This window comes from Camelus dromedarius, chromosome 27 (genome assembly GCF_036321535.1).
Source record: "Camelus dromedarius isolate mCamDro1 chromosome 27, mCamDro1.pat, whole genome shotgun sequence".
Lineage (NCBI taxonomy): Eukaryota > Metazoa > Chordata > Mammalia > Artiodactyla > Camelidae > Camelus > Camelus dromedarius.
The window spans coordinates 25,328,999-25,343,612 of record NC_087462.1 but is presented as its reverse complement, the minus strand read 5'-3'; the positions used below and the strand labels follow the sequence as shown (position 1 = coordinate 25,343,612).

The 14,614-nt window shown below is 41.1% G+C and overlaps 1 protein-coding gene across 5 annotated transcripts in view; it reads left to right on the top strand.

Moving 5' to 3' along the window:
* The window catches only part of MAPK9 (mitogen-activated protein kinase 9), a 46,190-nt gene that overhangs the window by 15,794 nt on the left and 15,782 nt on the right, over positions 1 to 14,614 (top strand). For 3 of the 5 annotated variants that reach the window (XM_031437993.2, XM_031437995.2, XM_031437994.2), the window contains exons 3-5: positions 5,373 to 5,502; positions 7,921 to 7,979; positions 10,019 to 10,157. In XM_031437993.2, coding sequence (XP_031293853.1) covers positions 5,373 to 5,502; positions 7,921 to 7,979; positions 10,019 to 10,157 — 328 coding nt within the window. Of the gene's footprint in view, positions 1 to 5,372; positions 5,503 to 7,920; positions 7,980 to 10,018; positions 10,158 to 14,614 lie in introns of those variants that run through there. The other 2 variants (XM_031437997.2, XM_031437996.2) reach the window with 2 other exon arrangements.

Below are 14,614 nucleotides of genomic sequence, written 5' to 3'. Positions count from 1 at the left end.
ACACAGGGACAGGTGTGCAGGTAGACCGCAGTGCAGGCACTGATACAGGTACAGGGTTGAACGGAAGAGTTAGGGTCCAAACAAAATATTCTGACTCCTGATTTTGAGTTGTGTTTACAGTTGTCTTTGATCTGTTTGTTTGTAAGTTTTTGTTGTTCATTGAAACTGTTAGTAAAAATAATTAGGAAGTAAGCTTTAAAATGTTTATCATTTGAAGTATTTATAAATATTAACTAAGTTATACAGTAGAGTTAAATGCAAGATATTGAAGCTCTGTGGGGAAAATGTGTGTACATTTCTTTCATACACAGTTTTTCTTTCTCCTTCTAAAATCTCAAGCTGTTTAACCAAAATTGGTAAAGACTATTTGTTTTATGAAATAGTTCTATGAAATGTTTAACTTTAAAAAAAAATGTATTGAATATTCTATCCGACGGTGCTTAGAAGTGACGATTTACAGCCTTGACAGGAATGGCTGGTGAGGCCCTTACTCCTCTGTGCTTCCTCCGGTTCTGCGCAGGTGTGAGTGTTGGTCTGTTCTTACACTGCTTTACCTTCTACGAATATAAATAAATCATGTCCACAACAAAACTGTGTTGTGATAAAGAAGATACATGGTTCGAGGTGGAGGAAGTTTGTGGTTCAGGAGAACTGAATTCTAAGTCCAGCTCGGATCCTCACAGCAGTTCTTTGTGACCTTGGACAAATGCTTGTGTCTTTGTGGACCTTAATAGTGTCGCCTTTAAAATAAATGGTTTGGAACTTCTAATTTAAGGTGGTAGATCTTAAACACCTAAACGGAGAGACCAGGAGGACAGTAATCAGTGGCTATGAGGACACTTAACAAGTTTCTGAAATGTAAAAAGCAACTGGAAACTTGATGCAGATGAAGCAGAGCAGAGGCAGTGAGAATAAGACGAGACGTTTACAACAAAGAAGACAATGTGTCATTAGGAGAATTCCAGAGAGGTTGTAGAGATGGCAGATACAGAAAACAAAGACGAAACAGGTGGCTAGAAATAGAGGTGTTAATTACAAGTGTGTCTGTGGAACAGCTTTTCCTGTTGGCTCCTCACATTCCCACCCCCACCCCCATGCTCAGCATCTGCCCCTAGAGAGCAAGGAGGTAAATAAAGAATTACTAGGCCAGGGTCCGGGGACGGAGAAGCCTGACAAGAGGAGCCCAGGATTGAGGGCGGTCTTTCTCCTGAGGGCATTGAAAATCCTGGAGTGGGCAGCTCAAGAGACTGAGAGTCCTTTGGACTGTCTTGTGGGCTCCTGGAGACAGGGATTCGGGTCCAGGAGTCTCTAAAGGGGCCTTGTGAGCGCCCCTGGGTTTGAATTGGCTACAGTGAAGGGCTGCGTTCTGGAAGTAAGAATGAGCCAGAAAGAAACAGGCCCTTGCAGGCACTGCCACTTAGCTTCACATCATCTCATTTGCCAAACTTGAAGTGAGGGAAACTGAAATTGCTGGTGCCCTCAGGTACCCAGCAGAAATTAGTGTAAATTCAGCCTGGAGGAAGATAACATCATACTGGGTATCAGATTATTTCTAGACAGCAAGCAGTTTTGCAAGTTCAAGGTCCAGCACATAATTAAAAATAGCTAGTCACACAAGATTAGACAACATTCTCAAATCCAGCACAAACAGCAGAGAAAGGAAATAGACACACAGGGGTTATTGGCATTAGTGGAGCCAAACTTCTAAATAGTTATGATGTTATATTCAGGATGCTAAAAGAGAGGATGAAAACATTTTGGTGGAAAATGAAAACTTAAAAAAACTATAAAGAGAAATAATAGAACTGTAAGATACATAGTGATTGAATTATGAAGTTAGTGGGTGAGTTTAACAGCCTATTGAACATAACTGAGGAGCAAATTGTAATCTGAAAGGTAGGTGAGGGGAAGAAAATCCAGAATGAAGCCTGAGGCAACAAAAGGGAAGAAAATACAGAGAGAGGGTGTGTTCGTCTTCTGTTGCCACATAACAAATTACCATAAACTTAGTGGTTTAAAACAAAACAATGCTCATTAATAATTTCATAGTTCTGTAGGTCATCAATCCGGTTGGGCTTGCCTGGATCCTTTGCCCTGCATCTCACAAAGCTGAAATCAAGATGTCACTGGACTGGGCTCTTACCTGGAGGCCCTGGGGAAGAGTCTGCTTCCAAGTGTGTTCAGGTTGTTGGCAGAACCCAGTTCCTTGCAGCTGCAGGTCCAAGGTCTCCATTCCTTTCCTCTCCGTTGGTCAGGGGCCACTGTGCTCCCAGAGGCTCCCACAGTCCTTCTCACGTGACCCCCTCCATCTTTAAGGCAACAGTGGCACGTCTAGTCCTTCTCAGGATTCAGATTTCTCTGACTTGCCCCTCTTCCCACCAGCCAGAGCGAACTCTGCTCCTAAAGGGCTCTTGTGATTGGATTAGTGTCCCCCACCCCGTCCTCCCATCCCTTTTGTTAAATTAATGGGTATGCTTAGCCCTCTTGCAGGACATAGGGTCAGTATACTACAAAAAAAATCAAATGCCTAGAAATTGGTAGGACAAACCACTTTGGAAAACAGTTTGGCATTATCTACTAAAATAAAGTGTATGCGATTCCAACTTCAGCTATCTACTCATAGAAATGCATACATAGGGGACCTAGAGCCACGTACAAGAATGTTGATGACCGTGTTTTTTGCTTGGAAACTGAAAACAACCAAAGTGTCAACTTTATGTCATATAGTCGCACAAAGGAACATTATAGCAACGGCAGAATGAGTTACAGCTTCACACAACGGATGACAAATATAATGCTGAGTGAAAGAAGCCAGACATATGATTTCAAAAACCAGGCAAAAATAAACCGTGCGGGGGCTTGAAGATACATGTTTAGCTGGTAAAGGCAAGCAAGTGATGATCACGGAAGTCAGAAGTGATTGTCACCTCTGGGGACCCGAGGGCTAGTGATTAGTAGGAGATATGGGAGGGGTGCGGAGATGGTGACAAAAATGGTTCTTTTCATTGAGCTGAGGAAACAAAAAAGGACGCAAAAGGATGAATATTAGAAGCTTATGCCTTCTCACCAACAACACTCAGCTTTGGAAATCAGTGGAGTTCCAAAGAGGAAGTTGATTTTGAACTTAGAAGACAAGCTATCAGGATGAGGGCAGGGTAGGACAGTTTATCTTCCATGCGTTTTTTTTTTTTTCCTGAAGAAATTCCTAGAGAATCTACTCCAACAAGAAAGAGAACACAAGAACGTGTAACACAAGAAACCGTGGAGGCCAGTGAAAAGGAGTCCCAGGGCCACAGCTGCACAGCAGGTCTTTAAGCTCCAAGAAAAAATGTCTTCCCAAAAAATGGAATAGATTCCAAACAATACATGATGTGAGTTAAGAAGGTAGGAAGTCCTACTGATAGGCTTTGAAAGGGTTTATTTTTCCCAATAAGAAAAAAATAGGTTATTAGAAACTTGTGGAAAAGCTAGAAAAAGTTATAGTCTAAGAATAAAACAAATTTAAAAAGACATGGTGTTTGAGCAGCTGATGGAATGTAAGAATGTAAGAAGAGGATACATTTGATCTTGATGCTGGAAACAATCTCATTCTCTTATGAGTGGCAGCAGGGGTCAGGTGAGCTTCAGAAAACAAAATGTGATCCCAGCTCTGCAATTGGTAATATTTACATGCGCACATACGCGTACGCTGTGTCTTAGCAATTTCAACTTGTAGACACATCCTAAAGAAGAAACACAGAAGACTTAATTATATACATTAAATAGATGTGTTATCAAGTTTGACCGTTTAAGACAGAAATTTGGAGGAAAAGGAGATGGACTATAATATTCTCATTTTACAAACTGAAGTTCCTTTGAAAGTTGATGTAACAAGTTTAGGCGCCTTAAAGTTACACGGGTGACCAAGGGAAAAGTTAAAAATAACATGAGAACAAAAGAACTAGGAAGAGTTGGGGGTTTCAACTAGGTGACTAAATCCTCAGTTTTCATAAGCACATAGATAATTTCTAAAGTTGATAAATGAGGAAATAGTGGTAAAGGTTTACTCTTTGGAGTTGGAACTAGAGTGGGGAAGCGTGTGTCCACTAGACACTCAGAATTGGTCCATTTGGCTCACTGGATGAAATTTGGAGACCAAAAAAATGTGTGTCTTTTTAAATTCCTGAGACTGAGAAATCTATATATAAGTACAAATCACACATGTATATATTAATGATGCGTTTCACAAACAGATTTATTTTTAACGTTTTATAGTTCATGTAAATATTATATTTGCATATAGGCATGTGATTTGCCATCTGTGTACACAGGTACACATAATGTGAACTGAATTAAAGAAAAAATAAGTCCAAAGTAACATATGAAGTTTCTAATAATTCTTAAGCAAATGCTACAGCCAACAGCCTTCAATTAAAAAAAAAAGTTAAAATTGAATTAAGTTAGAGTTTTGCACACACAAAAAATTAATAGAAGTGAATAAATGTAAACAGTGTTATAAATTGAATAGAATAAATAAATAGAAACAATATTTTAAATGGTGTTTAGGTTCTCAGATGGCCTTTAGCAGCTTTTAACCCCTGGTGCGTGGTCAAAAGGCAGTAGTAACAGCAGTGGTGCTGTTAGTGCTAGTTTGAAACTGGTACAAAAGGCCCTCAGTTTTTTCTGTCTATTTTCTGGAGGAAAATGAATCATCACTTTCAACTGAAAACTTGAGATGCCGGAAACACAGCCTCTAGAAGATTTTATTCTTGCCATAGTAGTTTGGAGGTATTTTTAGTAGAATTTTATATGTAACAATTGCTTACATTAGAGATTTTTGTATCTTGGGGATTTACCATGAGCTGAGATTTTGGCTTCTGTTTTCTTTATAGATTCTTTCATCTGGGAAAAACACAATCAAAACTTAGATTGAGTATATTCTTCCCATGAGCTCAACCATTTCCCCTACTGGGACACTCCAAAATATACTTCTGTTTTATTCTATAATACCAGCGACTTTTTTCCCCCAACTTACTGGCATATTTAAACTGAAGATTTTGTTTCTTGACTGGTCTTACATGCTCTGTATTAAGTTACTTGGTTCTGACCATAATAATCTCCACTAATGTAATGAAAAATCAACGTGCGCTGGAGCGCTGAGTCAAATCCTAGTTGCAGCCGCCGTGCCAGGCGCCCCGCAGAGGAGTCCGTCCATCCTGCACTCTTAGCCAGCCCACCTTGCCCTTCATGGCTAGGAGTACCCTGGTGGGAGCAGGCAGAAGTATTTCCCCCTATTTATTATTCATTAAAAAGATAATACGTCGAATGTACCTTCCTCGTTGCTGTATTTTCCAATACCATTCTAATGGATCGCTTGTATTTCTTAATTATAGTGCTGCTTTTGATACAGTTCTTGGGATAAATGTTGCAGTCAAGAAACTAAGCCGTCCCTTTCAGAATCAAACTCATGCAAAGAGAGCTTATCGTGAACTTGTCCTCTTAAAATGTGTCAATCATAAAAATGTAAGTTATGTCTGTTTCCTCTGTATACTTTAATGTCAAATGATGTGACAGTCGACCTGGGTCTTTGGAAATACACTGAGTTTAGACCTAGGATAAACTAGGGATAAAAATACTATTTAAATGGTTACATTTTATTGATAAAATTCTCAGTCAACATTGGGGATACTGAAGTGAACAAGAGGCATCACGCCCCACAGGAGTGTCGGTCTCTCCACAGGAGTAGGAATGTCAGTTCACCTTGTAACCGTTTGGTTTTTACTGTTTCTTTGTCTATAAAGTGCCAACAGTATTGGCCTGACAAATTGGGAGACATCTAAGTAATTTTTAGAAAAACATTGTTCTGTAAGTAGCTTTTACATATTCACTTTTAGTTAAGTAAATGTTATTAGATAACGTTATGTTCAAGATAGTTCTACTTGGCATCTCCACAGAAATCGGAGCACTGGAAATGTAAGGAAAACAGTGTGTCTAGGAAATGAGGTTCTCAGGCACATTTATGTTCTACTGCTGGTCCTTGAGCATTGTTTTGAGCATGACTTTGATAACCTTGTCACATTATAAAATTGTAAAATGTTAAGTTTGGAAGGGGCTTTGGAGATCCCCTCCCTTGTGACCTCCTTCTGTTGCAAGGCGATAAGTCTTTGATTACACTCAACTTTGTGGGCTCCCTTTGTTGTAACGTTTATGCTGGATTTTTCTAGTGTAGAGACATTAAACATGAAATTAAGATAGGTTCAGTCTTTGAGTCTGTGGTTTGAGTTTGTTTTTAATTTCTCCAATGCTTTATTTTACAATACATTTTTAAAAGTAAAAAAATTTTTTCAGGTTACAAAAAAATATATGGTTATTATTTTTAAAAATTCAAACAGTATAAATGAGAAAGCAAAAATCCTTGAATCCCACCACTCACAGATCACTGCCATCAACATTTTGGTGAGCATCCTTTATGTATAAACAAGGTCAGTTATGTTATTATATATCCTGCTGTTTCCCTAGTAGAATGTTGCTACAGCTCATATACATTAGTGAACATAGATATAAGACATTTTTTAAGTGGCTGCATAGTACAGGTGCATAATAGTTTATTTAACCAATCAACTCTTATCAGGTATTTAGATTGTTTCCAGTTTTTGCTACTATAAGCAGTGTTGCAATGAACATCCTTACATGTGCCTCTTTGCACACTTGTCCAGGTGAATCTTTTGGCCAAGATTGCTGGGTCAAAGAGTATGCACACTTCTGGATTTAACGTACGCTGACAAACTGACCTCAAGGAATACTGTCAGTTTTATACTTTCAATGAGTGTCTGACAGTGTCTTTTATGTCAAAACACCCCAGTACTACATATGTTGATTTTTTCGTTTTACCTGACCAAACTGATAGATGACAAATGACACCTTATTTTTGCTTGTGAGGTTGAATTTCTTTCCATATCTCTATTAGCCATTTATTTTTATTTCTCGAGAACTTGTTTTCCATGGCCTTTGTCCATTTTTCTCTAGGACTATTGGTTTCTTTCTTATGCATTTATAGAAGATCTTTGTATAATCAACCCTCACTTCTTTTCCATCTGACCTAATTTAGGTTATTTTTGCCATATTGATTTTTTTTTAATGTGATCAAATCTCCTAGTTTTCCTGTCATGCTTAGAAGAGGCTTTTCTACACCAGAATTATGCAAATGTTTATCCATATTTTAATGTTTCATGGTTTCATGTTTTAGATTTAAATTTTTGTTTCATTTTGTGTTTATCTTGGTGTAAAGATTGAAGTATGGATCCAGTTTTATTTTTTCCCTTGGCTAGCCAGCCACTCCAATCCTGTTTACTGAAGAATTCATCTTTTCCTCAGCCATTTAAATGATCGGGAATTCGTGTTTGGTGCTCCAGCAGCAGGGTTAATTGTTGAACCATTGGGGCGCCAGGACAAAGGCCTGCAGGGGGTCAGTTCTAGAACCCTCCTTAAGTAAATACATAATGTTATGAGGCACTTCATCTTTACCACACCAAAAACATAAGCTTAGCTTTCATATTTCAAAACATTTTAGAAATTTGGACATTGTGTTTAAGTTTAGAGTTAACATACTGCTTTATTTAGTGGTTTTCTACCAGTAATTGCTATTTTTTTATGTTCAGAGCCGGAAAGACATTATATGTTAAAATTCTATAATACTAAGTTACTGGGGACACATAAAAGTGATTTGATTAAAAGTACATCTTATTTCCAAGGTGAGAATCCTAATCATTTAACCTTTTTCAAATTCCATGTGACAGAACGTTTTGGTAAAAGTAACAACAGTGATAAATACTGAGCTCTACTGTAGTTTTTTTCCAGTTTGAGTACATTTTAATGTTAAACTTGACTTTTATAATCAAGCAGAGGCATTTGACATGCTGAGGTATAATTTTCTCTTTTCAGATAATTAGTTTGTTAAATGTGTTTACACCACAAAAAACTCTAGAAGAATTTCAAGATGTGTAAGTATCATTTTTATTCAGTAAATACACTGTGAATCAAAGACCAAAAGTTTAGAAAAGAAAATAACTGCTTTTTTTACTTAGGAGATGTAGGCGGCAGTAACATTTTTAATATTTTAGCCACTTTTCTCTGTGGAAGAGAAATATTAAGGAAAATGGGTAGTAATATTCAACTATTTATGCCTGGATGGTTATCATTTCAATAACAGATAAAGGCTGATGAAAATAATTCTTCAGCGCAGGTAGTGCCATTAGTCCTGCTGATGCTTTACTGAAATGTGCAATGTTTTTCTCCAATCCCCTGAAAGCCAGGAGTACAATCCCCTACAGGGTCCAGATGTTTACAATTATTATTTGAAATGGGTAAGTCATTAAATATTGTGTTTCCAAAATCTGAAATAGAATTGTCTTAACTAACAACGAAGTATTAATTTGTTATTGAGATATAACGCCCAACTTCATCCTAAGTTTATTGATGTGTTCCTTCATGCAGCAAGTCTTTGATTGCCAGCCACGTGCTGGGCACTCCCTTGGACTTGTCATACCTTAGTGACCAAAACAGGCAAAACCTCTTTTATTACTGAAGAATTGCAGGTGGTCATTCTCCTTCCCAGAGCTTGCAGGAAAGCCAGGGAAGATAGACAGTCAGCACAACAAATACAGAGATGGTGTCATTCCTCAGGATGTGGCTGCGCTGTGGGAGCCGCGGAGCTGGGTGAGGGGTCAGAAGTGCTGGGCGTTGGGAGCCAGGCTGCAGCTTTAAGTAGGGTGGCTGGGGAAGGACCTCACTGGATCGGTGACATTTGAAGGGTTTCTGGGCTGAGAACCCAGTATAAGCAGTAGGGCACAGAGGACCAGTCAGGAGGCTCCTGTGGCAATTCTGGTGAGATAGATGGCGGCTGCTTTTAGACCAGAAGGGCAGTGGTGACGGTAAAGGTCAGAGACTGGATGCTGAAGCTGTTTTGAAGGTGGATTCATAATGTTTGCTCTTAGAGAGGATGTGTGGTGTGCACGAAAGAGAAGTTGGGAACACCACCTGGAGTTTCGGCTTGAGCACTGGAAAGATAAAAGTGCTCTCAACTGAGATGAGGAAGGCTGCAGGAAGAACAGATAGCGGGGTAAGGTAGAACCAAGAGCTCAGTTTTGGACTTGGACTTCAGGATGTCTCTCAGACACCCAAGTGGAACTGTGAAGTAAGCAGTTAGATACGTGAGCCTGGAGTTCAGGAGGGAGGTCTGAGTTGAAGGTATTCGTTTGGGAGTTGCCGGTTTATGGATGGTATTTAAAGCCTGAGACCAGAGACCAGAGACCAGAGACCAGAGGAGGGCAACAAGCCTGCGAGTGCAGTTAGAGAAAAGAAGGCCAGGGGCCAAGTGCTGGCACTTCAACAGTGAGAAGGTGTAGGGAGGAGAAGGGCGCTGTCGGCAGGGGCTGTGGGACTGGCCGCTGGATTTAGCGACATGTGAGCCATCAGGAGCGCTGAGGACAGTTTCAGCCGAGTGGTCGGGGCAGAAGCCTGATTCAAGTCGGGTTAAGGAAAAATGGGGCGGGGGGGATTGGAGCTGGGAGGTATAGACACCTCTTTGGGGAGTTTTGCTTGCAAAGAGCAAAAATATGGGATGGTTGGGTGAAGTAAGGTTAAAATTTTTCTTAAGATGAGAGAAGTAACAGCATGGTTTCTATATTGATAAGAATGATCCTATAGCAAAAATGTTAAGATGTAGGAGAATTTGAATGTCTGAGATTCTATTTACTCTGATATCAAAATTGTTTAGTGTTTAACTTTAAAGGCATTTTGTGGTTAGTTGTCTTTATTTTTATTTTTTGAAAACTTTTACAAAGTTTCATTATACATTTGCTTCTTTTCAAGATACATTATAAATGTTTAGAGAAATTTTTTGGTTTGTTTTTTTTTACCTTTAGCCAGTGCAGTGACTTGGTGGTAAGTTATTACTGTTTCATAAAAATTCTGGCTTAATAACCATAAAGGAATTTTGAATAATTTTCATGTGTACATGGCTGATCATTTATTTCCTCAGGTATTTGGTTATGGAATTAATGGATGCTAACTTGTGTCAGGTTATTCATATGGAGCTGGATCATGAAAGAATGTCCTACCTTCTTTACCAGATGCTCTGTGGCATTAAACATCTGCATTCAGCTGGCATAATTCACAGAGTAAGTAGTGATCCCGTATTTTTTAATCAGTCATTCTGTTGTCATAATCTCCAGATACAAAATAACTTAATATTTTTTTTAAATGTGTCAGTGTTGAAAATCCAAATAAAATATGAAATCTTGTTACCTTTCCAAATGCTGTTGAGGTGAGAAGACATTTGTGGAACACTTGGTTTGCCCGGGCTGCTGTGAGCAACCCTGGATGCAGGCGTGAGCCAGCTGCTCAGTCTAGTACTGCAGAAAAGTACTTCTTGGGTTTGTTTTTTTTTTAAGGTTTTCTTTTGAAGTAACGTAAAACTTAGAGAAAAAATTTCAAGAATAGGGCAAAGAACTTCCAAATACTGTTTATCCAGATTCACATGCTGTTAATAGTTCTGCCATATTTGAAACCCATTTTTAATCAGCAAGGAATTTGAATTTGCAATGGGGAAAAGTTAGAGACCAAGTAGTACATGATACAGTTGCTTGAGAAATCTTACGTGAATTACCATAAGGCCCAAATATCCATTCCTTATAGTCCAGCAGCCCAGCCATACTGCTGGGAGCTTTTGGAGAGGGTCCAGGCAAACCTCCTTCTCGGCTAGGCCAGGGCTGGAATTTGAATGATGGTGTTGCCTTTGCTGTCGGAGAGTATATTTAAAAACCAGGGAGAGAAATTCTCTAAGCTGGTTTTATGAGTTTTTGTTATTTTTTGACTTGTGCCGCTGTGGGAGCAGAACATCACGATAATTTTTTTTTTTAACAAGTAGAATGTTAAGTGAGGCTAGAGGCAGAGATAATACAGTTTTTTTGGAAACCTTCTTAGCATTCTTTAAACTATTACTATACTAATTTTGTTGACAGACCATCTTTTGATATTATGTTTCAACAGCAAGAAGTCGTGTTTTCTCTGAACTAAAGTCTGTGTGGGGAAGAAGATAGTGGGACAAGAACAGTGAAGCCTGTTCATACAAAAAAGAACAGAGAGATTATTGACGGTGAAGTAGTGTTGCCGGTGGATGTAACTGGCGTTCCAGGTTCTTGTCCCGTCCCAGAAAGAATTCAGAGACAAGACATAGTGGAAAACTGAAGTGAGGATTTATTAAAGGGTGGATAGTACACTGTCAGAGGGAGAGCGGGCAGCTCAGGGGAGCCGCTGCCCCAAGTTTCTCTGGCAAGTTGGTTACACAGGGTGTAAAAATGAATGGGCAGAATAATATTCACTAGGGAGGGAGGGGTCTGGGGTCATCTGCCCTGATTTTCAGCCCACCTCCACCTTCCCAAAGGGAGGAGGGATTTTGTCTTTATTTAGTCTGGATCGGAAGTGTCATGGCGTCGGTGCATGATGGGGACTTCTGATCTACAAGGCTAATTTTATTGAAATGAGGCATAATGAGCACTCTGTGTTGGCCTCCAGATGTGACCACTTATCAGCCCAAAGGTTCCTGCTCTTCTTTCTCTCCCCAGGGACCCCTGGTGCTCACATGATGTGTGGCTTCCTGCATTTGGCCTGTGGCCCTCCTTCCTGCCCAGTTCCCGCCATTTGGTCTGTGTCCCCCTTTCTCTGCTCATATCTGGCTCTCTGCCTGCTCTCACAGTAGTAGGAGTTCTTTTGGATCTGGTGGGTGCCAGGAAAGGTTGATTCCACCACAGCTACTGAACAGTGGCCGAACGTGGCTGCGGAGCCCAGCAACCCAGAGACGCTGAACCCTTGCTCCTCATTGTGAGCCTGAGGCCTGAGTGAGGTCTGTGGCCTGAGGCCGGCCCTGGCCCTCCCGGTGCCTGCTGGGGGCCTGGCACAGTTTCCCTGACCTTGGCCACTTAAAATACAGCCTTTGCTGCCACCAAGCGTTCAGTTTAAATAATACATTCTGTTTGACGAATATGCTTGAAAAACAGTAACACTGGTCTTTTCAATTAAAAATAAAGATTTCCCAGCATAACATTCTGTTTATCTTCCTAAAATATTCGCAGACCTTTATGTGCACTAAGGCACTCAGTATCTCTTAAACGTATTTTGTGTTACCAGCCGTGCTTTAGAGTAAGTTCCCAGATTACTAGGCTTCAATATGGCGGGCCTTATTAATTTTGTTAAAGGAAATGGTTTGTCTTGCTTGTTTCTCCTCTCTTGGGCCCACAGACACGAGGGGAAGCAGTGTCCACCCGTTCCAGGGGGCCTTGTAAGAGCTGCAGCTCACCTGTGCCTGTGTTAGGGGACGTCAGGTCCCTGCAGCTTGGGCCCACACCTGCGGACCAGAAGGTCACATAGGGTCCAGAGAAGTTTGTGGCTTGCCCGGCATGGTCCGCCAAGCACCTCTCCATCCCGTTTACCTCCCTGCTGGGTCTCCCTCCGCTTGTCTTGTGCCTTCCTGTTGACACATTTGTGGGCCTGCCAGGTTTGTGTTTGCTGTGACAGTACCACATAGCTCATCGTGGGAAAGGTAGGTAAGACCCCTGTTTGCCCACCCACCACCCCTCCAGGCCCCAAGAGGTGACGAACTGCAGCTAGCCTTCAGCGTGTTAACAGTGTTCTGTGAACTCTTCCTTCCTTTCTCCCACGTGCTGTACCGCAGGCATAGAGACACACGTTCAGTGACGCTTATGACTAAGATGGCTTCACACTAAACATAACATTTAATTACTTGGAAAATAAAAACGTGTAATCCCACCACTTTTATCTTGTATTATTCAGAAACATTAAATGGATTGAAGTCCCCCAGCCCTGCATTGTCCCCCAGAGGAGGCCAGGGGTAGCAGCTGGGTGTGTTTCCTTCCAAAGTGGATCCTAACACGCCTTCTTACTGATGCTAATACCAGCATATCTGTTTGTACCTATGTCCTATTTAACTTAGATTTTTCAAAATAGGAATATCTGGTAGATAATTGTTCTTCAACTTGCTGAATGACTTGTTGGTTTGTCTTTTATTTTTATCAAGGGTCAAATAATTCCACAAAAACTTAGAAAGAGGCCCCACCTCCTCCCTCTAATTTCTTTCTCCCCAGAAGCAAACTACTTACGTCCTTTTAGCTGTGATTTAGGTGCTGCTCTCCGCAGTCTTGACAGCACATGCTCAGAGCCCTGTTTGGAGATCTTCAGTGGGGACATGCGGTGCCGATCTGGCTCTTTCTCTCCAGTCACGACCCTTTCCCCCACCTTTCCTGTCTCCCTGCCCCCCGCACAGGCACAGCACAGCCGGGCTTGGGTCGGCCCCGTATTGTGCTCTGCACCGTCCTGACCTGTCGGCAGCTTTCACCGCGAGCCTGTGCTTATGCCATGATTGCATTTCTTCCCCTCTCACCTTCTTGTCCCGAGAGCTAACAGCTCTTGTCTCTTATTTATTAGAGTTTTGGCCTTTGCTGTTGGTTTGGTTTGGTTTGTTTTTTTAAGGAGGGAGTGGCTTTGCAGGTCCTTATTGCTAATTTACCCTCCGCTTTCTGCCTGGCGTCTAAGTCCTCTCTCATTGCATCCAGGTGCCTTAGCTGTTTCGTCAGTTTGAGCGTCTCCTGGAGCTGCGGTCCTGCTCACTCCTGGGCTGGCTGCGCCCAGACCTGATGCACGGGCCTCATCCTGGCCCTCGCCCCAGCATGCTCCTGGGGGTTTCCTCCACCTTTCTCTGACGTTGGGGGTCCCTGCTTCCTGACCCCTTTCTCTCGGATTACTGCTTTGTTTCGGTGGGACACATCCTCCAGTAGCTTCCCCAGAAGTGGTGCCTGGGAGGTAAACTTTTCAAGACCTTGGATACCTGAAACTCTCTGCTTTGCTCTATCGCATGAGCAGTGCTTTGGCTGGATATAGAGTTCTTAGTTACAGATCAGTTGCCCTCGGAGTTGTAAATGCAGTGCCCTGCTGTAGTGCGCTGTAGTGTGGCTTTTGGACTTTCTGATGTCATTGTTGTTACTAATCCTTTGCAAGTGCCCTGGTTTGGGTTTTGCTTTATCTCTAGAAACATTTTTTAAAGTTTCTTTCTTTCTTATATTCTGAAATGTGGTGATATGCCTTGAGATGGAATTTTTTCACTAATGTGGTAGGCACTTGGCGGGCACTCCGGTCTGGAAGGGTATGCCATAGAGTTCTGGGAAATTTGTGTTATTTCTTTCAGAATGCCTTCTTTACGTGTTCTTTATCCTGTCCTTTTCTGAAGTACCAGTTAGTTGGAACTCTTTTTCATCTTTAAAAGTTCCTTTTTGTAGCATTTTGTTCTTTTTTTTTTTTTCAATTGAAGTGTAATTGATTTGCAATACTGCATTAGTTTCAGGTGTGCAGCACAGTGAGTGAGGCTCTTTGCAGATTATGCTCCATTATAGGTTGTCACAAAATAATGGGTGTAATTCCCTTAGCTGTATGGTAACTCCCTGTGTCTTATCTGTCTTATATATAATAGTTTGTATCTGTTAATGCCATACCCCTAATTTTCCCTCCTTTTCCCTCCCCCCTTTGTTAACCACGTTTGTTTTCTGTATCTGTGAGTCTGTTTCGT